General features: G+C 46.3%; 1 protein-coding gene across 1 annotated transcript in view; it reads left to right on the top strand.

The window, feature by feature from the left end:
* TRMT1L (tRNA methyltransferase 1L) overlaps positions 1-24,594 on the top strand; it is a 540,757-nt gene that overhangs the window by 404,829 nt on the left and 111,334 nt on the right. The window contains exon 15 of the mRNA XM_086957219.1: positions 4,365-4,525. Coding sequence (XP_086813345.1) covers positions 4,365-4,525 — 161 coding nt within the window. The remainder of the gene's footprint in view (positions 1-4,364; positions 4,526-24,594) is intronic.

Raw genomic sequence — 24,594 nt, 5'->3', positions numbered from 1 at the left:
GGAGGTCCAGGTGACTTACATACCAGTATCCACGTTGTTTCACTTTTAAAACACTATTTCTTTACACTTTGGTTTTGTTTGCAGTAGCATTAGTCGTTATGACAAGGTCCTGAAGAAAGCAAGGCCACTTGGCCATTATTTGCTGAAACATGTCGACCACGTTCCACTACTAGACAGTTTATAAATTTTCCCTGTCTTGGCTATTTTTAATATTGGCATTGGAAGCTGTATCCAATTACATTTAATTCTTTGCTTCCTAAACCAATTTTACTCACTTTATCCTAACCCCTTGGTATCACATTTTTCTTTGCACTGCACTTTTTACCCCGCCAGTTACATCACTCTGATACAATCAAATTCTTTTAACAAAAGGTGACCCCACCTTGCCTACAGGAAGGACCGTTCATTATCTACTAGGCTCCTTCCTGATCGAGATCAGACCAGGTGATGTGTTGGTCCTCAGAACCCCAAATGATGAAGGGCGGTTCCGAGTGGTGACTGATGGGTGTTAGAGACTGAACACTAGTTTGGCTCTTGTCTATTTCACAAAGAAGAGTTGTGGTATGGCTAGTGGTAATAACTCTCAACCATTATCCAAACATTCCTTGGTAAGATTCTTGACCCTCTGGTACCCTCGTTGTAGTGAATGTTCGGTAGGGTGTGTACCCAGAGCAGGTCATTAAATTAGCCCTAGGGTCCCCCGTAATTGTATGTGTTATAATAATATGTTTTCACATATGCATATATATGTATATATATGTATTTTCTATATGTTCCGGGATCCCGCACATGAGTGGTAATTATTCATAGATTATGACTTGGAGTATACCCCTAGATGAGAACTAGGTTTACAGGTAAGTAACTAATCCTTATTCTCCATTCAAAATGGAAATGAGATTTAGATGTGGCCCATGCTAGTTCCAACACAACAGTGTGTAAGCTTGGCTTAAGCGTCAGCTTCACCAGCTCTTTGCGCTAAGTTTATGCAATTCAGCATAGGTTTGACTGTCTCAAACAGGCTTACCTGACAAGATGGCAGTCTGCAAGTGCAGGTGGGCCAGGCTGTGTATTCTTGGGCTCCCAATGCTGAGGGTCTGTGACCTGTTTCTGTCCTTTTCTGATGATGCGTTGGGCCTCCTCAGTCTTTGGACTGCCCACATCAGTGTTATACGCCCCTTCCGCAGCTCCTTTAGCAATGGGTAGTGTTCCGCCCTTGTTTCAGCATGGGTGAGCGCTCAAGTTTCACTGTAGCCCCCTTCCCGGCACATGTGAATTGCCGAATTCATTTGCACAAGGGTGGCATTCCTAGTTTCACTGTTAACCCTTCTTTGCATACTGGAGTCGTTTATGTCGCTTGCACAAGAGCAGCAGCCCTAGTTTCATCTTGGCCTCCTCTGGGCATTTGAGGGGTGGCAGACTTCTCAAGAATACGCAGGTGGTCTGCGCTCTCTCAGCTGTCCCCCACTTTGCTCACAGGGATTCACTGGATAGGATCCCCACTGGGTCTTTCTCCCTCTAGGCGCTCTCCTCCTCCTTACAAGGTCGACTGGTCTTGACAGGCAGGCAAAAGGTTGGTGCTCCAGGCTCAGGACAAGTGGTCTTGACTACCTGGGGCATGGCCCCTCACCCAGCAGGGAGACTAGCAGAATGTGGTCCCTAGTTCTGGTTCCAGTAGGCTCCCACTTTTAGTTTCAAAATCCAGACACTGCTGTAATTTAGTTCCTGCTCTGGGTGTCAACTGCTTTGAAGTGCTCTCTCACCTACCCTGTCCTTTGTCTAAGTGACTGCCTGCCACCGCAAGAGCGAATCGAGTTTCGATTGACCCACAACACAGGTCAAGGTAGTAACCGGAGATCACACCTGGCAATGAGCCTCCACTGAAATATTCTTTACAAAGGTTCAAAAGCTTAAGCCTTCTCTTCTGTAATGATTCTCTGGTCCTATAGTGTCAACCTTACAGTAAGCCCAGTCCCCACTGACCACTAACTTGTCTTGGAATCCTATGGATTTTGATGTGCACAGAGGATCTTCTGCTCCTCTTCTTCTAACTTATATGTTCCCACCCCAGCCCTTGGGAATGTCAGCACCCCCCATCTCCTGTCAGGGGGTTGCATTCCTCACCTCTATTAGCCTTTTGCAGGCTCTGGCCTTAAGAAATAAACCCACCGGTCTCAATGTTACATACCATGCACAGGCCCACATACATCGCATCACACTCACCCAAGTATTGCATACTGCTCAGCATAACACACAGTCATCATGTAGGCCAAGGGTGAGTTAAATACACAGCAGCAGAACTTTTCATGAGTGGGCTGGTAGGCACCAATTTCGTAACACAGGTATGATAACTATTCACAATACTGATCATAAGTAAGCACAAAACTAGTATGCTACCACCAACACACTCATGTCACTTAACTCATGGCAAAGGAAGTAGTCCTCTACTGCTCTGAGCATAGCGATTGGGGCACCCCTCCCGGACTATTACCCTGACACAGTTCTAGTCTAGGCCCACAGGCATGATGCGTTTTCACCCTTTTCCAAATATCAGTGCCAGGTACCCAGACATCCATGCATCTGGGGCACTTGGGTCAAGGGTTCACATCCGTCACCCTGCGGGGAACTTTTCTGTCCAAACACAACTGCATTATGATATCCTGCTTAAAGCGCTCCAGAAAGACATGGCACATGGCAGTACTCTCCCAGTTGGGATGCATAGCTGCTACGAAGATGACCTCCCTCCATGCATACACTATACATTTTCTCTCAATCCCAGCTAAGGGTTCAGCATTGCAAAAGATCCAGGTGCTTTTGGACAGCTTTGTATGGGCAGGAAAAAACATAGGCTAGCATTGAGGATACTGCAACAACTCAACAAATAAATTGGGATTGGACTGCCCAATATCAAAAGAAAACAAAGCTTCCCAATTAAGGTACATGGTAGAGTGGATCCAGTCAAGAGTCGGACACACATTGATGCTTACTAGACTATACTTGGGGATATGCACAGGAAAGGTCTGATAGTTGCTTAAAAAAAGACAGAGCCTGCTGGTTCTACTCCTCTCCAGTTACAAGTGTGACCCTAGGTGTCTGGAATAGATCAACTGAGAAAGGGAAACTCCACAGGTTCCCACCCCCTTCACCCCAATTTTGTGAAATCTAGATTTCAACTGTGCCCTAACCCCTTCTGTGCTCATGACGAGCCGAGATCGTCATGACCACACCCATTTGTATTATGGTCCAGCACAGCAGGGGAATAATTCAAGCAGCCAAGGTGTTAAAGAAACTCTATGGGCATTTGCAAATCTTTGACATGCTGGAATCAGAAAAGTCTGATACACCAAGATCAGATACTGATCGTGAACCCGCCATTAAACCACAAGTCTGCAGTCCCCTCACTACATTTGAAGAGTTCCTACTGTCCCAAGAAAAAAACAAGAAATTGGTATCTCAGGGAGACAATACTACTTATACTATGGACAAAAATAATGGAAGAGAGAACAAGACATAGAGTTGTCTGGGACTGAATGAGGGGAGTTTTTTTTTCTAGATCCAGGACACAGCTAGAACAACCACAACACAAGGAGCACTATACAAAATAGCAACATTGGTGGTATCATACACAACAGAGTAAGTGGAAAAAGGCCCCCAGAAATTCTGGAGAGGATGTAATGCTAATGGCATGTTAATCTACCTTCACTGGTTTTGGCCTACATTGCAGTTGTATTGGAAAGACAATATCTTCCAGGTTCAGATCCCTAGATTACCAGCGTGTATGCTCGTGGGTGTTGCCAACCCCCAAACATACCCTTTACACTCAAAGAAGGGTAAGTTGATGTCCTTGCTTTTATGTGTGGCGAAGCTCGTGATAACTGCACTCAGGGGCAATGATAGCCCCACCCCAGACCTCCGAGACTGACTATTGTTTTGGGCATATTATAGGAATGGAAAAAATAGCTAGCATCCTTGCAGGCAGAGCAAAACATTATGAATTACAGTGGACTACTCTGTTAGTCTTTATTCTCTAAAACAAGATCTCTCTCTTGCACCAGGTACTTGTGTGTGCATTATGAATAATATCAGTAACCTAAGTCTCTTAGAGATTGGAGGGCATGCATTTGCAAAAATTGATTTTGGTGAAGGGATGAGTTTCAGTAAACATATAATTTTGCACCTTGCCGGTCGCTTCTGTTTACATTGTAATCATAATAAAAATGAATCTCATCCTTAGATGAGTCACAGCTTGTGATTAATTAAGGTTGTACTTTTGATTTAAAGAGCTATCTATCCACATCTAAAAAACACAATTATTGGTACTGAAAAGTCAGCACTGAAAAGTAATTACCTCATTTTCTCTTACTCAGGTCAGGGACCATATTTAACACTGGATACCTGCGGAGAATGCTGTATGAAAGCGTCCAGCATGGAATTGATGATATCCAGCAATTGTTGAAGACGTTGATATGTGAAGCAGACTGCACAACTTACAAACAACAGTTCATTACTCTGAGTCACATCAATCAAGGTGAGATAGCCTATGTCTGGAAGATGACTCCTTTGAGGCTGCTGTCAACTTTCATATCTCTGCTTTTTTCTCAAATTTTATTTGGTGGGGCACATAAGTTGAGCTCAGCAGAGGAAAGAGGAAGAAGGTGGCGTTTCCCTTTGCTGAGAGGCTTGTTTTCTGTTTCTTTATTTGCGTTGAAATATAACATCTCAATGTGCAACCTCTGAAATTGGTCTTTGGAATGGTGATAACTTTACAGTCTATTTTATGGGCTAATTTCACAATTTGTCCCTAGGGCCGTTTTTACCTTTTCAGAACACCAGTTTCAGCAGTTAAAATTGTGCTAGAAATTTTCATTGCACTTTCAGATGGATACATATATATAAAGTCCTCAGAAAAGTTAATCTTATTGTTTCCAATGCTTTTGACCTCATCTGAGTGAAAAGATTATTTACCCCAGTATTGGAACTATAACAGATTCCCATGCTTTGTATCATTACCCGTCGTCGGAATGGGAGCCTCGGTAGTATCGCAACCATAGAAACAAAAGAGAAACATAGGCCTAGGCCTCATCTCATTTTGTATCCTATCACTCTCTTTGTGTAAAAGAGACCAAACTTTTGCCAGGACCAATCAGAGCAGCCTCACCCCATAGAACCTTCCTGGGAGAGCTCAGAGCCTTAGATTTTTCTACCGCACGTTGTGCTAGGGAGTCTCCACTGAGCTCTGCTCAGTTTTCTGATTCTTTCAAGTTATTTCTACAACTTTTTCAACTTCAATCAAGACCTGTCTGACAAGGAGAAGAAGGCCTTATTCCGGTCCTGTGCCTCTTGTGGGAAAAAACGATTTTTTGTGGAAGATAAGCATGAAAACTGTATATATTGCTTTTATCCGGAACACAAGGCCACTGACTGCAAGATTTGTAGAACCTTCTCTACAAAGACTCTTCGGGACAGAGAGGGCCGGCTGTTGACCTGGCTTCAAAAAATGAAGACTCTGAAGGAAGTGCTTTCATCAGATGAAGAGGATTCGACATCTATGGCTTCCTCTCACAGATCCAAGAAGAGGGGTAGATCTCCTCCTTCTTCTTCAGCCGAGCCCCCTATCAAGGCCCCTCATAAGATCTCTGACAGGTCTGAGAGGGCTAGTCCCATTAAATCTCCTCACGGAAGTGAAAAGGAGAGGCAGGGACAGGCTGCTGGATTGGTTACAGACAAAAAGGAGGTTGCTTTCTCTTCTCCTCCATCCAAAAAAGAAAAGACTGGTGAAAAACACTCTACAGTCATTCCAGGGACTGTTCCTGAGAAGAAACAGCGTCCGTCGACGACAAAAACACCAGGTACGTCGACGACGAGTACTTCTATGAAAAATCCCGCTGTTTCCTTGCCCCCGTCGACTGGATCTTCGTCGGTGGCGGTTTCGACGTCGACGACTTCATCATCGTTTAAGGTACCAGGTTCGTCGACTATGACTTCTTCCTCCTCGACAATGAAGATCTCCGGTAAGGTGCTGTCGACAGCCTCGTAGTCGACGAAGACTACGTCGACGACAACAACAACGACGCTCGTGGTAATGACGACGAGTTCGTCGACGATAATACCGTCTGACGTCCAAGGCTCCGTCGACGAGGTCCACTGCACCGTCGACTATTCCATCGACGATAGCGTCTACGACTAGCACACCGTCGACGACGGCTCAGTCGACGGTTCAAAACTTGCAATTTCCTATTCAAAAGCTGAAGATTACACCTGAAATGACGTCTCCAAGACGGGTTTCAACGCTCTCACCTACACTGCTCCTGGATGACGAGTCGGATGAGGAAGAGTATGATGGTGGCAAATATGGGAATGCCTACAGTCCCTCAGATTTGCATGTCAAATTGCAGGAGACTGACACGGAGGAATATTATGAACAGGCATATGATCAGGAGGCTCATCGCTATGTTCCTCAGGAGCGACGTCCACTTGGTTTAGGACAGGACATGGTGGCCATGCCGGCCTCTCTAATCTCTGATCTTCAGATGCTGCAAGACTATAGAAACAGGTTTCCTTCGGAACCTTTATTGCAGCCTGTGCAACCTCCGCCTCAGGTGTTGCCGCAAGCGCAACCAGTGGTCGTGCAGCCTCCTTGCAAGCGGTTCCTCTCACGCCAGTGGTCATACCAACGGTCCTTTCCCGGACATCGGATCCCGAGCCCGCCATTACCATTCAGCAGGACTCCTCTTCTGATGAAGAAGTACAGGTGGATCCTTTGACTGATCCATTGCAGGACCCAGACTTGGATCCCGATGACAGTGGACCACAAGATCCAGATGCCACTGGTAGACACACTTCTATTTCCCTTCCAGTCGATATAGGGAGATTCCATAACCTCTTGAAGAGAGTGTCAAAGAGGTTTGGACTACCAATTACAAGGGAAGAGTCTGAATGTTTCCTCTATGACTTTAAAGAACAATACAAAAGATCAGTCAAATCCATTCCCATAATTGAGCATGTGTGGGATGAAGGGATAAAGATCATGCAAAATCCAGCCACCGTTATCCCAGTTCTTCCTAGGCTGGAAAAGAAATATAAGGCTACAGAGGGCAGTCCAGCTTGTCCTCTTGGTCAGCCGAAGCCTGATTCGGTGATCTCCCAGGCTGCTCAAAGTAAATCCAAAAACCCATCAACGCCTTTGACTACGCCTCCGGACAAGGACGGTAGGTGCCTGGATAACGTGGGAAAGAGGTTTTCTTCCATGGCCAGCTTGCTTGTTCGAGCAGCAAATGCTCTCGCCATTCTAGGCAGATACGACTGCCAGATGTGGTGTGACATGGAGCCATTTGTGGAACAACTGCCAGACTCCGCGAAGGAAGAGGCTAGGAGAGTCCTTATGGAGGGAGAAAAATCTTCCTCCATCTCGAAGCCCACCAATTGTTCATCAAGGAGGCAATAGAACCGGTACCTCTCTCTGAGGGGCAGAGGTTTTTATTCCAGGTTCTTCCTGGTTCGGAAGACCGCAGTGACTTGGCGTCCCATACTAGACCTACGAGAGCTCAACACTTATCTCATCAAACTCTCTTTCAGGATGGTCACTCTCCAAGATATTCTTCCTCTTTTGAACCCAGGCGATTTTTTGGCGTCTCTGGATTTGGAGGATGCGTATTTCCACATACCAATACACCCAGCTCACAGACAATATCTACGCTTTACAGTGGGCAAGAGCCATTTCCAATTCAAGGTGCTTCCGTTTGGCCTTCGGTCTGCACCACGGGTCTTCACCAAAGTGTTAGCACCAGTAGCTGCATTCCTACGAAAACAATCCTTGGAAGTGTTCCCTTACTTGGACGACTGCCTCGTCAAGGCTCCATCTCTCAAAGAAACTTCTCAAGCCGTTTCAACTTGTATCCAGTTGTTCAATCACTTAGGCCTTCAGCTAAACAAACACAAGTCAGTTCTGCAGCCATCAAGATCCACAAAGTTCCTTGGTGCCATTTTGGACACGACGCAATGCACAGCTCGTCCATCGGAGGAACCTCAACAAAAGTTGATCGTCTCGGCTCTTCAGGTGCTCAACAAGAAATGCCTTTCAGTCCGACAATACAAGTCCCTGCTCGGGTCAATGTCATCCTGCATACCATTAATACCGCACTGCAGGTTGCGAATGCGTCCTCTGCAATAAGAGCTAGACAAGCAATGGTGCCAGGCAGAGGGATCATTCAACGACAAGGTGTTTGTGACACCACAAATGAGAACAGCATGCAAGTGGTGGCTAGTAAAAGACAATATCGCGGAAGGTCTGACATTCAGGATTTCACCACCGCCCTGATATGACTACAGATGCCTCTTTAAAAGGCTGGGGAGCAGTGCTCCGAGAGCTTCAAGACAGCGGACACTGGAGTCTAGAGCAGCGCCAGTGCCATATAAATTTGTTGGAGCTGACGGCCATTCGGTTGGCTTTGCAGGCTTTCCTTCCCAGAGTTCAAAATCAGACAGTGCTGGTCCGGACGGACAATACGACGGCCATGCACTACATCAACAAGCAAGGAGGAACGAAGTCACAAACTCTATCCAAAGAATCTCAGAGAATCTGGGATTATGCGATTCTGCACGGAATCAATTTGAAGGCTGAACACCTGGCAGGTTCTCTCAATGTCACGGCGGATGCCCTGAGTCGCCAGACAGAGGCGAATCACAAATGGGAATTGAATCAGTCCATTCTGGAGAGTGTGTCCTCGGTCTGGGGAACACCGACCATCGACCTCTTTGCCTCTCCGGTGAACGCCAAATGCCGGTTCTACGCAAGCAAAGTTCACCATCAGGGATCTCTGGGGAACGCTCTTTCGATTGCCTGGTACGGCGCGTTCTTTTACGCCAATTCCCCTCATCCCACGAGTACTCAGGAAGATGAAGGCGGAAGCTTGCAAAATGATTCTCATTGCACCAGCGTGGCTCCGGCAATTCTGGTACACAGAACTCCTTCTACTCTCCCAGGATCATCCAATTCGCTTGAGACCAATTCCATCCCTATTATCGAGGAATCAGGGGCAGGTGTTCCATCTGGATCCGAAATCGCTGCACTTGACAGCGTGGCTCCTGAACACAGAGAGTTCCATCATCTGAATCTCCCCAAGGAGTGTAGAGAAGTGTTATCCCAGGCAAGTGCAACAAGCACTAATAAAACTTACAAGGCGAAATGGAAGAGGTTCTGCCTGTGGTGTCAAAGACAAGGTCTCCATCCTTACAAATCTCTACCGCATCAACTTTTGCCATATATACCATCATTGGCTAAGTCTGGTTTGGCGCATTCCTCTGTGAAGGTACATCTTGCAGCCATATCAAGGTTTCGGCGCAGTTCTTCAGGCCCGTCCTTATGGTCCTCTAGGATTGTTAAACAATTCTTGAAAGGCTTGTTTCAGATGTATCCTCCTGTTCGCCCTCCTCTGCCAGTTTGGCAGCTCAATCTTGTCCTGGCTCAACTCATGAAAGCTCCGTTTAAGCCGGTGCACAAGGCGGACTTGAAATTCCTGTCTTGGAAACTTGCCCTCCTCTTAGCTCTTACATCAGCGAGAAGAGTTAGTGAGCTTCAAGCCCTATCCATAGTGCATCCATTCCTTCAATTCAAAAAGGATGTGCGGATTCTTCGCACCAATCCGAAATTTATTCCGAAAGTGCCTTCAGCGTTCCACTTGAATGAACCTTTGATTTCAAATTCTTTCTTTCCGCGCCCTTCTACGCCTGCGGAACGCACATTACATTCTTTGGACGTTCAAAGATGCTTGAAATTCTACTTAGAACGCACACAACCCTTTCGAAAATCATCCCAATTGTTTGTGTCCTACAGCGCACCACGGAAGGGGTTTCCTGTGGCAAAGAGTGGCATTTCCCGCTGGATCTCAAGTGCGATTCAATTCTGCCATCAAGAAGCGGGCAAGCCACTGAACAGAATGGTCCGTGCACATTCCACAAGGTCTGTGGCATCGTCTGTGGCTCTTTTCTCTGGAGTCGCCATCAAAGACATATGCAGGGCAGCAACATGGAGCAGTACTCATACCTTCACGAAACACTACTGCCTGGAATCTGTAGGACGAGACAACACGGCTGTTGGTCAGGCAGTTCTTCGGAATCTTTTTCATTGAGAGGTGAGCTTTCCCTACAGTCCCTCCTTCTTGGGGAGCACATTTTGTTTCTTGTTTTTGCTATGCTATAAGTATTGCTATGTGGTTATGTGATACCATGTATTTACAAAATGTGTCTTGGTAATTTACTGCTAGCTACTCTGATACAAAGCATGGGAATCTATGAAAGTTCCAATACTGGGGCAAGAAAACAAGTTACTTACCTGTAACTTTGATTCCCCAGTATTGCTAACTTTCATAGATTCCAGTGCGCCCACCCTCCTCCCCTGGGAAAGCTCTGTCTTTTTACAGAGTTAGTGGCGGTTTGCACAACGGCTACGAAAATCTGAGGCTCTGAGCTCTCTCAGGAAGGTTCTATGGGGTGAGGCTGCTCTGATTGGTCCTGGCAAAAGTTTGGTCTCTTTCACACAAAGAGAGTGATAGGATACAAAATGAGATGAGGCCTAGGCCTATGTTTCTCTTTTGTTTCTATGGTTGTGATACTACCGAGGCTCCCATTTCGACGACGGGGAATGATACAAAGCATGGGAATCTATGAAAGTTACCAATACTGGGGAACCAAAGTTACAGGTAAGTAACTTGTTTTCTTCTTTAGTGTAACATCTGTTCTGATGGATACTGTGAAAAATGGCCTCTTTTGACATGGTTAGCCCCCACTTTTTGTATGGTTTTGATGTGGTTTTGATTGTAGTGCACAGGGTCCCTGCCAACCAGGTCCCCTGTGCCAGTGCTCCTTCCCGAAAACATACCCACAATTGGTACTTCTGCCCCCTGTAAGTCCTAAATGGTCCCCTGAGTACCTAGGGCCTGGAAGATGTAGAGGGTCCCCTGGGACCTCCCTCACTAGGACCATGCCACTGCCATTACAGCTTGCATTCCCTTCTGAGGTGAAAAACTACAAAGTAGACATGACACCCAGCCTGGGTGCCATGCCAGCTAGCACTTCCTGTAGGTATAGGTAAGTCACCCCTCTAGCAGGCCTTACAGCCCTAAGGCAGGGTGCACTATACCCCAGATGAGGGCATATCTGCATGATTAGATATGCCCCTACATTACATAAGTCAATTTATAAATATTGTAAGTGCCAGGGAACTCGACTTCGACAGCACCATGATTGCTTCACTGAAACCAGGAGTGTTTGGTCCCACATAACTTCTTGTAATAAATCCACACTTATGCCAGTGTGAGATTTATTTCACCATCTACTTGGAGGTGCCCACTGAAAACCTGCAGACCCTGGTGTTGGCACTGACTGGCTTAAGGCAGGCTGGAGCACACAGATATGTTAGTGGACCCCTGGGTGGAGAGCCTCTGCTTTCTGGGACCAGAAACAATGCACATCCTGGACAGAGATGTAACACCTCCTTCCCCCAGAATGGGCCAGTGCTCGAAGGTGAAGCTTCAAAAGCCTGCCTCCTTTTTATTGCGACCCCCCCCCAGCCTCTGGACAGGAAAACCAGTGGAAAAACCTAGAAGAATGGAGGTGTGCCCACCTCTGCCAACCCCACCCGTAAGTTGGGGGAGGCTAGGTGAGGCACATTTTTCAGTTCCCGCCATCTTGAAGATGGGGGAACTCCTCCAATTCAGATAGGTCTAGGCCCCCTTCCACAGGAGGGTGGCATAATAGAGGATGTCACTTAAATACTAAATTTAGGGGCGTTTTCTGGGAGTAGCAGGTAGGGCCAATGGGCACCTTACCAGGGGTATCCCCAGTCCCTTTTTGACCAACTTTTTCTCTACTTTTGTCGACATTGTTTTTTAGTCCATCGACTCCTGGTGCACGAGGGATGCCAGTCTCAAAGGCTTGCGGTTCCTGTAATCGACCTGATCCGCACTGCATGTGCCTCTTCTGCCTAGAGCGTGACCACAACCCCAAGTCGTGCTCCGACTGCCGGACCATGAATCCGAAGTCTTTGCAGGAGCGGTCCCGAAAGCGTCTTGATGCCTGACAGTCTGCTCCGCGCCGCTCGATGTCCCGGTCGCGTAGAGGGTCGAAGGACCAGTCGCCGAGCGACCATCATTCTTCTTCCAAGTCTTTGCACTCTGGGTCAGGTAAGTCGAAGCACACAAAGAAGTCGTAATAGCATTGTCGCTCTTTGACTTCTCCCTGTCCGACGGCCGACGCGACGAGGGTTGCTGGTGGTGCTCCTCTCGCGGCTCTGCGTGCGGAGCCCGAAAGGTCAACTCCCGGTTTCTCTCCCTTCCCGGATCCCGTAACAACCCCAGCCTCATCAATTTTACGAAATGATGCACTCTGCCTTTGGGCAGCCTGACTAAGCTGGAGCGCTTTCGAGCCCCACATACTCTGCTACGGGCCCTGGGCCTTCGACGCCGGCGGCTCCGACCTCAGCACGCAGGGTCCCCTTGGATCCAGTCCTGGCTCCTGATCGGCGCTGGTCAACCTTGTTTCACTTCCCCTGGTGCTGATTCCACCGGCCTCCACCTCGAGGTATACACGGAAGTTCACCATCCGCTGTGGGCTGGATACCGCAGACTCGCTAGTCAGGACGATTCCCACGTCGGTAGCCCTTCGACGTTACACTTGGTTGAGGTAGACTGGTTTTTCAAGGGATGTCCATGCCACTCTTATGGACATGCCCTTTGATGGCCATTGCCTTTTCGGCGACATGGCAGACAACACGCTAGAGCGCTTTAAGGACTCTCAGGCTACCGCCAGGTCCTTGGGCCTCTTACCACCCGCCCTGTGTAGTCTGCTATTCGCCCCTTTCGTGGCTTCGGAAGGCAATCCCCTCCACGTTCCGCCCAGTGCCAGATACCAGCGCAAGCTGTTCATCCTCTGCGCGGCTGGAGATGTGAGAACCACAGCCGTTGTTCCGGGGGCTAGTGGTCAGACCAGTCCACCACAGCCCCCTCTGCAGCAGCCTCCTAGTCCGACCTTTATGGGCCACAAAACTCCAGTGGGCAGCAGAATTCGCTGTCGCCTCCCCCACTGGCGCAATCATCACTCAAGTTGCATGTAGTGCAAGTAGAATGGTACAATTGTTACATACAACATATCCACATACATTTATTGAAGGTTTAAAACCTGTTCCTTCTGTCTAAGAGCCATAATACACATATTAAGACCGACAGAAGGGGTATGGTAAGATCATTCAAAGAAACAGTCAGCGTTCCATACACTAGGGTATATATCTTTAAATGTTTTCACAGAATTGGCTTTAATCCTAATGATTGTGGTCGAATTATTTGTGGTTCTGATGAGGAAGGAATAAACTAACTCAGTAGACCGAAGAATGTGTTCCAAGTTTGGGTAAGTTGAGCTAGAAGAAACAGATTTGTTTATAACCTGTGATAAAAGTGCATTAAAATAATGGAGTTCGAGTGCTTCAAACTTGAATTCTCTTCCTTGAAACATGTGAAGGCTGAGACTCTGCACTCTCCCGACTCACTAAAGAATAACATGAAGCAAAATGGTCTGAAGCACAAAGTGTGCCCTTATTTTGCTCACAGATCCTTTCTATTACAGTAAATGTACACTACATTACATACAAACTGCAGATCCTATATTTAAAAAAAATCAATATTTTATAATTTACTAACTGTGCTTGCCATTATTAAGGAAAAGTATTGCATACAATACAGGGGTACTCTGTCTATTATCACACTAGACACGGTTGACATATGTGGCAGGGATTTCTTGATAAAGCATACATGTACAAATCAAGCCTAATTGTATGGTAAACATGAAATACACGAATTCATTTGTATGTAGAGTGCAAAGAGAATTAATGTTTTGAATGGTGATAACCGCTAACAGAATGTGCAAAATTCTCCTATTTTAGCAGCAGTTTGGTATTAGTTGCCGTAATAATAGTAACAGAAATCCAGCAGAGAAGAATATTTCATTCTGCTGTCCGTAGTGCTATTTGTATTGACTAACATTACAAGGCCAACCAACTTTAAGCAGGACAAACGCGTAAGGAAGCAAGGTTGGATACATTTACTTTTCCCTTTCGAACTCATCCCTGACTGAGTCATAGTACCTTTGGAACAGTAAAGATACGAAAGGCTGAACAAGAACTCTCCTCTCCTTACTGAATGTTTGGGGAGAAGAGTACCTGAGATTTGGGAGGGGTTGGACAGAAGGACTGATGCCATATTGCTGTTATCTGACTGGCTGCCCAGCAGCTTTCTTAGGTATATAGGGGGGTAAGTGCAGGGCTTGACAAAACCTAGGACAAATTACTATTCTGGGGAAGATTTCTAATCGCAGATTCCTCAGCTTCTGAATTTCCCCAGATTGGGTCAGGATGATTTTCATATCTGCCTTGCGCGTCGATAGTTGGCATCTTGCGGCTCTACATCGTAATTGTCCTGCTCTGAATATTATGTCTGGGCCACCATACCTGCACTACCTTCCCACACTGATGTCAGTTCCTTTCTTTCAGCACTTTCAGACGTGGATACAGAGCTCGCTCCGTAGAGTAAATCCGATTTGACAGTTTTTCCTTAACTTTCCAGTGTGCAAGGCCATGTCCACTCCTAAGGCCACAGATGTTCAACTGTGTAAGGATTGGTACATGCAGATGTGTCCAGGCCCATCCAAGGTCTGTCTCTGCTGTCTGAGCTCCAAGCACGATTCGGCGTTGTATGGCAAATGCACTAAGATGAACCCCAAAGCCATTGATGACTGCGAACCCAAGCTGTATATCGTGGAACTTCAACGGACGTCTAAGAAGGCAAAATCGAGGGTGCAGACACACTCCTGGGGCCAATCTCGTAAATGGTCAACTTCATAATCAGGGTCATCACTTAAGTCCAAAAAAAAGTACAAAATAACATATGATGTCTAAACATGTCTCCCTCGACCTGCAACTCCTATCTAACGCCACAATACCGGTCCCAATCACTTTAACCTACTTGACCCTCATGCCTCTCCTTCCCAACTTGCTGGGCCCCACAGTGGGGGCCCAACAGTATTAAGAGTTTATAGAAGATATAGGCCACATTTTCTGTACCCAATCAGGCCCCCAAGGTTCTGAGGTGGCCTCCAGTGGGACCACTGCCAACTGGTCCACCCCGACACTGACTGTTCCACTCACTTCAAAGTCGCCCCCAGCTTCCTGCTCATCGCCATGGCATGTTAGGGCACCACAGATCACGCTGCAGCCTATGCTTCTGTGCTGGTATCGATGCTGGAGGAGAAGCCTGTTGCCCTTTCAAACTCCGAATAAAACCAAGAGTGGCCTCCACCAATGTCGCACCAGCCACACCTATATCCTAATTCGGACTCCAAATCATTCTCTCAGCACAAAGATGAACTCTGAGAAGATCACTATTACAGGCCTGTTATGATGATGAAAACTTATTTCTGGATTTGAGGTAAGCGAGGGGGGATCAGGCTACAAACTTCCAGGCCTCAGGGCCAATTATCTACCCAGAGCCTAGCCCCTCCTCCAGCAGCTGCCACAAAAATACTTTGTCACCCTTTGCAGTGCACGATCGCTCGGTGGGAGGTCGCATCACCTTTAACCTTCCCGAGTGGAGGAACATCACATCAAACCAATGGGTGCTTAGACTGTATAACAGGGTTACTTCCTACCTTTCCTCTCACATCCCTCAGATAGGACACGGACAACACAAGTCCTGGAGGACCCCTAGACCATACTCCTAGAGGATGTTCAAGAATCTCTTAGCCAAGGAAGCCATAGAGAGGGTGCTGGCAGCAGATGTTGGGACTAGCTTTTATTCCCATTATTTCCTGGTGCAGAAAAAGGGTGGAGGCCTTTGTACCATCAAGATCTTCACCGTTTGGAAGGACATGTTCAAAATGCTGTCCCTGGCCCAAGTTACATCTGTCATGGACCAGAAAGACTAGATGGTGGCCTTGGATTTGCAGGACACTTCTCTCCACATTCCCATCCTGCACTCCCATAAGCATTATCTGCAGTTGCTGCTGGACCAGGGGCACTTTCAGTTGTCAGTGCTCTACTTTGGCCTTACCAGTGCAACTGGGTGTTCACAAAGGTGGCAATGGTGATCACAGCCTATTTGCAATTTGAGAATACTGTTCTTATACATTGATAACTGGTTGCTGGAAGGCAGGCTCTCCTCAAACAGTCCTAAACCACATACAGATGGCAGCCCATTATTTTTTTTAACATTGCTGGGCTTTTCCATCACTGTGCTGAAATCACACCAGCCCCTTCATCTGAGTCACCCTGGATACAGTGCTTTTAGGTCTTCCCTCCGCCTCAACGAATCTAGGACATTCAGGATAGGATTCCGATGTTTTAAACTTTGAGGCCTGGGTCTTGGTAACAGCGCCTCTGAGGCTTCTTGGTATCTTGCATCCTGCTTGTAGACCACGCCAGGTGACAGGTGAGCTCTGCAGTGGGGTATGGCATCTCAGTGGGCTCCACACCAAGGGAACCTTTCGAATTCCATACAGTTGTCAGAGGAAACTGCGAAAGAACTGCAGTTGTGGCTGCCTAACCGCAGTCGAGCAGTGATCGACTCCTCTCCATACTCCACACAGAACTGTAGGTTGCAAACGAGTGAATGGTCGTGACACATGCATCCTGTTGTTGGAGTGGTTGGCGAGGTCATCTGAGAGAAGTGGAAATCCGAGGACTGTGGTCTCCTGCAAAAAGCCGGTTCCATATCAATTTGTTGGAGTTGTAGGCGATTTGCTTTGCACTGAAGGCGTTCTTTGCAAACATCAGGGTGAACTAGTAGAGGTTCTCAAAGACCACACGACTGCCAAGTGGCCCTGCAGCAAACTGGTCAGTGCAGGGTCATGGGGTCTGTGCCAAAAGGCTTTACAGCTAGGGAAGTCACTGAACGTTCAGGGCATCTTTTTGAATACCCAGCACCTGGCTGGATCTTTACATGCCAGGGTGGACAAACTCAGCCAATATTGACTCCAGTTACACGCAAAGGTGGCACAGGGTGTCTACCAACTATGGGGTGAACCCTGGCTTGATCGATATGCCACTGCAGCAAATGTGCTGTGTCCAAGGTTTTGCACTTTGAAGTTTCCAAGGCAGCTCTCCCTTGGAGATGCCTAAACTGGAGCTTGGGCTCTTGTACACATTTCTTCCCCTACCTCTCCTGACCATAGTATTGAAAAACATGAAAATAGACTGGACCCAAGTTATCCTATTTGATCTGGAATGGGCGAGGAGAGTGAGCTACCCTGAACTACTCACCCATGAGCATATGTCCTCTGATTTGGCTACCTCTTCGGGAAGACTTCCTGTCGTAACAGCAGGGCTGGGTTCTTGTACCCGAGTCAATACGTTTTCCCCTCGTCGGTATCTCTGGCATGGGATACAAGGGGTTCTTTCTGCTGTAGCTGACCCTTAGTCATAGTCTTCTTCGATGCCCAAGCTGCCTTCTGTGCCTTCTTTTCGAAGTCCGACCCGCCGTGTGTTGATTCTGCGTATGCCCCCTGTTTGTCTTCATTGCTTGAGAAGCTCAAATCCTGCAGCAATACCTGCTGTTTCTTGGCACCGAACATACCTGTATGGTGCTCTTCCTCTGCCTTCTTTGGGCCTGTAAGTGTTTATGACGCGAATACCGCGCAGTCCTGGTCTGTGATCCATAGGCAGACCGAGGTTACAGAAGTTGTGTGGACCATGTTGTGCAAATTTGTGGTGGCAGTTAGGGCAAATCTTGAAAGAGGTATTTTTCATGGCCCCTACCTTGCCTCAATTTTGTCCATCTGCGTGGTTGCTGCTCCGATGGATTCCCGCGACTGTGAAAGGTGGCCGGAGGTATCCTCCTTCTCCGGTGCCTTGGTAATCGATGTAGAATGGTTCTTTTGCTAAAATACCCCCCGCAAATTCTGGGATTTCGTCCTAAAATCCAGAGTCTCTTCTATTTCTTCCAGACCCACAGTGGACAAAAGAATCTGAAGAAGGCTACCATGCATAGGAACTTCCGGGGCGCCGACTGACGTCAGACAAGGGATGGACCCAGCACCAAATGGTGGTCGACGCCGCCCTGAAAAAAGTACAAGCATTTGCAATGCAATAGGTCTCGCATTTGTGAGAGTTAGAGCTATTGGTGTGGTAAATGCCAATGTATTTTACCCATGTGTTTTGGTTTGGAGTGGAGTGGAATGGATGTATGTGGTGTGGAGCGGGATTATGTGGGTTGGATTGGAATTGTTAGTGTGTGAATTGTGTGTGATGGAATTGTGTGGTGTGAATTGGATTTTTGCTGTGCAATTATGTGGCATGGTGTGCAGTGGAATTATGTGGATAGTAATTATGTGGTATTGAGTGTACTGAAATAATGTGGAGTTGGATTGTGTGTCACGGAATGTAATTACGTGGAATGGTATTGTGTGTTCTGGAGTGGTATGTAGTAGAGTTGAATCATGTGGTGTGTTGTTGAAGTTTGTAGCATGATATGGAATTCTGTGGTGTGGATTGGATGTATGTGGAAAAACACACAGCCAGTTACAGAACAAGGCGGAGGTTGATATAGTATCCGTACAAATGTGGATCTACCATAAAGAGGTTTCTCGGGTGCCTGAGAGATTAAACAGAATTGGTATGTTTCTAGACTTCCGTACACCACCTGTCGATGTTTCCTTTTTTACGTGCTGTTTAACTTTTAGCAAAATAGCTATAATGCTTGTACACACTGCCCTTTTCGAATGGCCAGCACGGACTGGTTGGTGGGGTGGGGAGGGGACACACAGACAAAAGGGCAGGGGAGCGAGATGAAACAGTGACAGGGCGGGTGGGGGATTGAGATATGGCTGGGGTCTTTTAAAGGGACCACATGGAATGTTGCTAGCAAGTTAAAACAAGCAAAGTGGGGTGGGGGAGCAAAGGAAACTAAACACGCACACATAGAAAAAAAGTGCCACAGACCTGAAATTTGCAAATAAAAGTAGAAGCATAAAAGTCCTGCAGGCCTACTCCATGAGAGTTAACTTTTGAGAAAAAGGTGGGACATGCAGCAGACGCGCCCCCTCCTTGAACACCTTCAAATACGCCCTCAAGACCTGGCTCTTCGACTAACAGATCTGCGGACCCTATTCACCCCCCCCCCCTCCTCAGTGCCTTGAGACCCTCTCTGGTGAGTAGCGTGCTTACAATTCCCCTGATTGATTGAGAAATCCATAGGTTTCCTCAATACTCATTTTTCACTCTACATATTTCACCGTATGAATTGGTCTGTACTTGGTACACAAAGAAAAAACATTGTAGGAGAAGCTCATTTGATGCTCTGGAAACATTTGGTTCTTGAAGAACCTACAAACCGTATTTATCCCAGTAACCAGAAGGGTTTAGCTAACAATGGCATTTTGCTTTTGTAAATCGACCATTGTGACAAAAAGTTACAAATGGAAGCGTTGTCACAAATGGCAGTTTGTAATACTCATTTTCAATATTTCTTTATTTCAACCCTTAGTTTATTTGAGAAAAACCTTGAGTGGTCTACACATATGACCCCTTGCTGAATTCAGAATTTTCTCTACTTTTTAGAAATCTAGTGCTTTATGAACAACATGGCGTAATACCAACAGCTGCATGCTTGTGCTCCAACAGGACTTCAAATTCCTTTTAGTTCTAGGTGGCCGAAACGCTTATTTTACACCCACAAGCCAAAATCCCTCCACTGATTCGGTGTGAAAATGGAATATAAACTTTAGAAAAGGACAAAAAGCATGACTTTAACCTTAATGAAGTTATATTATGTTACATCAGGTGATATTCCGTCATGTTATGTAACATCATGGTATGTTATGGCATGTTATGTTAGGTGAAGTTATGGTATATTATATTTATAAAGCGCACGATCACCCGCGAGGGTATCCCGGCGCGGAGCATGTGTGTGTACCTAGCCCTACCTTGGGAATATTGGTGAATTAAAAAGCCAGGTCTTCAGCTTCTTGTCAAATTCAAGAAGAAAGGAGAAGGCTCTGATACAGAGTGGGAGGCGTGCAGACTCTTTAGGAGCGACGCCAGAGAACACACGTCCTCCCAATCTAGTTCTGTGTATGCGTGGTATGTGGCGAGTAGTAGGAGGGTACTGAAAAGAAAATGTAGGGTGGGTCAATAGGGCATGTTTAGCGACCAGAGCGATTTGTGCCCTAACTACAACTAGCAAAAAAAAGAAATAGCCTGGTCTAGATGACTGTAGGTGTGCCGTATTGAGTCTAGAACCCGAAATCCATTAGTAGCACTGGAGTGATAGCACTGGGCAGGAGAAAATTCCCATCAGCCCACCCGTCTGGCGGAGGATCGTCACTTGGGAGATGTATCATCAATCCATATCTTAACCAGTGCACCTATTGATGATGCAGAGATGGATTATGTGATGTAAACTCAGACCACAGTGCTTCACTGGTGATGCTAATGGGGTGTAGTGCAGGTGAAAATTAATATGTGAGAAAAGTGAGGATAAAATTGACTCCTAGGACCAAAAATAAGTTTAATAGGTATGGTACTAAGGTCAAAATTAAAATGCCAAAAATAGTTTAAAATAATAACTATGTGAAGGCAGAGTTGGTGAAGGTCGACATGTTTCAGCTAGATGGACTCTTTGATCCAAGCTTTCGTCAGGACCAAGTGAAAAATGCGACTGCAAAAACAAAAAAGTGACTATGTACACTATATATTGGATAAATCCTACCAGCTCCTCTGAGCCCAGATGTGTACTGGTGGTACTCCAAGTCTTGTTTAGTCTCCTGAAGTGGAAAAAAGAGAAAAGTGTACAACAGAAAAAAGTTAGTGTCTAACGGTATCAAGGATACAAGAAACAAACACTAAGCACACAAACAGTGCGGTGGAGAAATTGTCTCCCCGCTAGCACAGTAAACACTAGGATTTACCGGTTTCAGTGCATCTAAAATTACTAACAGTTTAGACACATATAGACTCACCCAGCGTTGTGTGGGAGTCTGCCTCACCTCACCCGGCACCCACTCGGGAAGGAGGCCCGCTCTGTTAGGGTGGAAATGTAATAAACATCCTCAGAGAGATATCCGAGTTGTTTATATGCATGTGATTACATATTTCCAACAATCCCCTAACAAAAACCAGTTGTATGAGAAAGAGACTCAACCTCAATTGAGCTAGTGGCTAAGACCATGCAGGGGAAGGTTAAGGAGAAATTAAAGCCAAGAAAGCTAGATTTGGCAATGTAATGAATACGAAAAAAAGGGTGGGCAACAAGCATTGAATGAAGTGCCCTACCTGTCTGTCGGTACCTCTACACCAACATCCGAGAGGGAGTGGAGGTAACTGGCTAATGAACGTGCAAGTCCTTTTATACCCGTAGTGATGGGATAATTGACTACAGCTGTAGCAGGTATTGTCGATGGACAATTGCGCAAGGTCAAAAAAAGGAACGCTATCGCTGATGTGCGCTTGCGCCGAATGAAATGTCATAACACCTGCGCATGCGTGTGCCATGAGATCTATGTGTGTATTAACTTCACGCATGCGTAGTGAAATGATAGACCATGCAGCTCTACACTAAGGGCGCCAAGCCTGGAGCGGTGTGTGTAGATTGTTATGAGAGATATTGGATCGACTCATATAGTACGGTTCTGAATCCCAAAAGATATTATGTTTTAATACGGGACAGTAGTGAACTACGACATACCGGAACTAGTTGTTTACAGCGATGTCCACGGTATGTCGTCATTCAGGCCCTGGATATGGCTCTTCAAAAGAAACACCCACTTCTGTTCCTTCTTGAATAGAAATTTAGACACATCACTAATGTGAGGGGGAATATATGGCTGTTCAAGGATAACCCACTTCATTTCGTCAGCCGCGTGTCTGTGGTCTAAGAAATAGTTGGTTAATTTAGTGGCCTGTTTGCGACATCTGATTGTACTTTTGTGTTCCCCAATTCTCAACTTGATTTTACGGGTGGTGTACCCGATGTATCTTAAGGAACAGGGACAGGTGATCATATAAATGACGTTGTCGGTGTTACAGTTCGTGTGCTTTTTGAGGACCCACGTCCTACCTGTCCCTATATCGACTGAGGTGGTTTTAGCCGTCTGAGGACAAACACTGCATGACCCACACGGGAAATGACCGGAAACCGGTGGGAGACCCCATAGGGTTGTGGTGTCATCAGTGTTATGTCTCCTCTGTCTGGTATGAACCAGGGTGTCTCTCAAGCTTGGTGCTCTTTTGAATGAAAAGAGTGGTAACGGAATATTGGCCTCAGTTGAATTCAAAATCCCCCAATGTTTTCGAACCAGTTTCTTTACGTCATGCGATCTTGCATTGAATGTACTGACAAAAGCAAGTCGCTCTCTTGGTGCTTTCGGTGGACGTCTCTCAATCAATGCTTCACGATTATTATTTGAAGCACGTTTCCATGCTCTGTTCACTAGCTGTTTGGGATATTGACGCTCCTGTAGGTGAGTGGCTAGTACAGTTGCATGTTTCTTAAACAAGGCCTTCGATGAACAATTCCTCTTTACTCGGAGGAATTGACCCACGGGGAGATTCTCCCTAAGGGAACGTGGGTGATGGCTGTTGAAGAGCAACAGAGAGTTTCTCGCCATGGGTTTGGTGAAGAGCTCGCTATGGAGATTCCCAGCTTCAGGAAAGATGGATAAATCCAGAAAGGAAAGTCTTTCATGGCTGTATTCTAGTGTGAATTTTAGATGTGGATTGCGTTCATTAAGCCATAGATGGAATGACTGGACCTCTGTAGCTGAGCCTCGCCATACCACCAGAACATCATCTATATACCTCTTCCACAGCACCAGGTGATCAAAGAATGGGTTGCTGTGGTCGAGGATACAGGTCTGTTCAAATTGGTGTACATAGAGGTTGGCGAGGCTCGGGGCAAAGACACTCCCCATGGATGTCCCGGAGATCTGAAGGAAAAGTTGTTCCTCAAATTTGAAGAAATTTTTCTTCATAGCCAATTCTGCACAGGATAAGATGAAATTTACTGGAGTTATGCTGTCAAGATCTTCTGCCGACAGTAGACTTCTTATTGTGTCTAATGTATCTTGTTGTGAGATACAGGTGTAGAGCGATTCTACATCAAAGCTGACTAACAGGTCAGTCTCTACATTATATTCTACAGTTGGTAACAGTCTAAGAACATCCGCTGTATCGTCTAAATAAGTCGGCATTTTTTTGACTAGAGGTCTAAGGAAGTGATCCACGAAAGTGGAAAGAGGTTCCAAAAGGGAGCCAATCCCTGAAATAATGGGACGTCCTGGTGGTGGTCTAGTGGCTTTGTGAATCTTCGGAAGACAGTAAAAACCCGGAGTAATGGGTTTTTCTGTCACTAGAAATCTTGCTTCGTGAGGGGTGATCCAGCCCTCAGTGTTGCCTTCATCTACCATGGTTTTGATTTCGGTGAGTAGATGTGGGGTAGGATCCTCAGTCAGACGTTGGTAAAATTTATCATTGTCCAATTGTCTAAGACATTCCTGACAGTATTGGTCCAAATCCATAATAAGTCGCTCCCCCTTTATCCGCAGGTTTTATAATAATTGACGGATCTTGCGAGAGGTTTTTGACGGCCTGTTCTAATTTGGAAAAATTATGGAATGTTCTACGATCAGTGTCCTGCAATTTTGAAATATCATGTCTGACTGCCTGTTCAAAGGTAATAACATGAGATGGAACTTGGTGGCTCAACGGAGTGAAGATGGAAGGTGGACGTAGTCCAGTGTTAGTGGGTGTAGCATCTCCTAGTTGAGAATCTTCAATTCGGTTTTTAAAGAAAAAGTGGAGACGCACTTTTCGAAAAAACTTCTCAAGTTCGGTTCTCAAAAGGAATGGATCTCCTTGGTTCGTAGGCACAAAGCCTAGACCTTTCTCCAGGACTGACTGTTCGACTGGTGTCAAGGCACGGGAACTCAAATTGACTACTAAACTCCTGTCGTCTCTGTGCTGTTGCTCTGTTGAGCTGCTTTCCTGCTCCGGGTATTTGGGAACGTCTGGTCGGCCTCCCAGTGGACGGTCTGTGGTCCTTTTCTTCTGCCCCTGTTTTGTCCCCGGCCACGTCCTAAAAAAGACTGATCAGGGTAAAACTGGGGAAAATGAGTGTATGCATTCATTTGTTGCGCAAATGGCGGAGGTGGTTGAAAACCCCATGGACCTGGTGGCCACCAGGGACCGGGATTCTGATAATTGCCTGGCTGCTGATTGTACATGCCACCTCTTTGATGGCCACCTCTTTTAAAAGGTCGTTGTTGTTGACCACCCCCTCTGGGGTAAGTTCCAGAATGACTTGGTGTCTCTGAATCACTAGAATTCGTGTCAGAGCCCGAAGATGAATAATTCGATCCATAGTGTCTCCCTTTGCTGTTGAAACTAGGGGCTACGTAGTCCTCGCTGGTATAGGGGTACACTTTCACCATGGAGAATCGCTCTAAATCTTTCTTGAACTTATCCATTTTACTGGTTAGGATGTTATCTTTATAGTAGGAGGGTGTCTGAGTGATTAATGAAGAGCTCTGCTGCAGCAATTTCCTTCATGGGCTTCCGGTTTCCCT

Source organism: Lissotriton vulgaris, chromosome 1_1 (assembly GCF_964263255.1).
Source record: "Lissotriton vulgaris chromosome 1_1, aLisVul1.2, whole genome shotgun sequence".
Taxonomy (NCBI): Eukaryota; Metazoa; Chordata; class Amphibia; order Caudata; family Salamandridae; genus Lissotriton; species Lissotriton vulgaris.
Note: the sequence above shows the minus strand (reverse complement) of the source record. Positions and strands in the feature narration are given on the sequence as shown.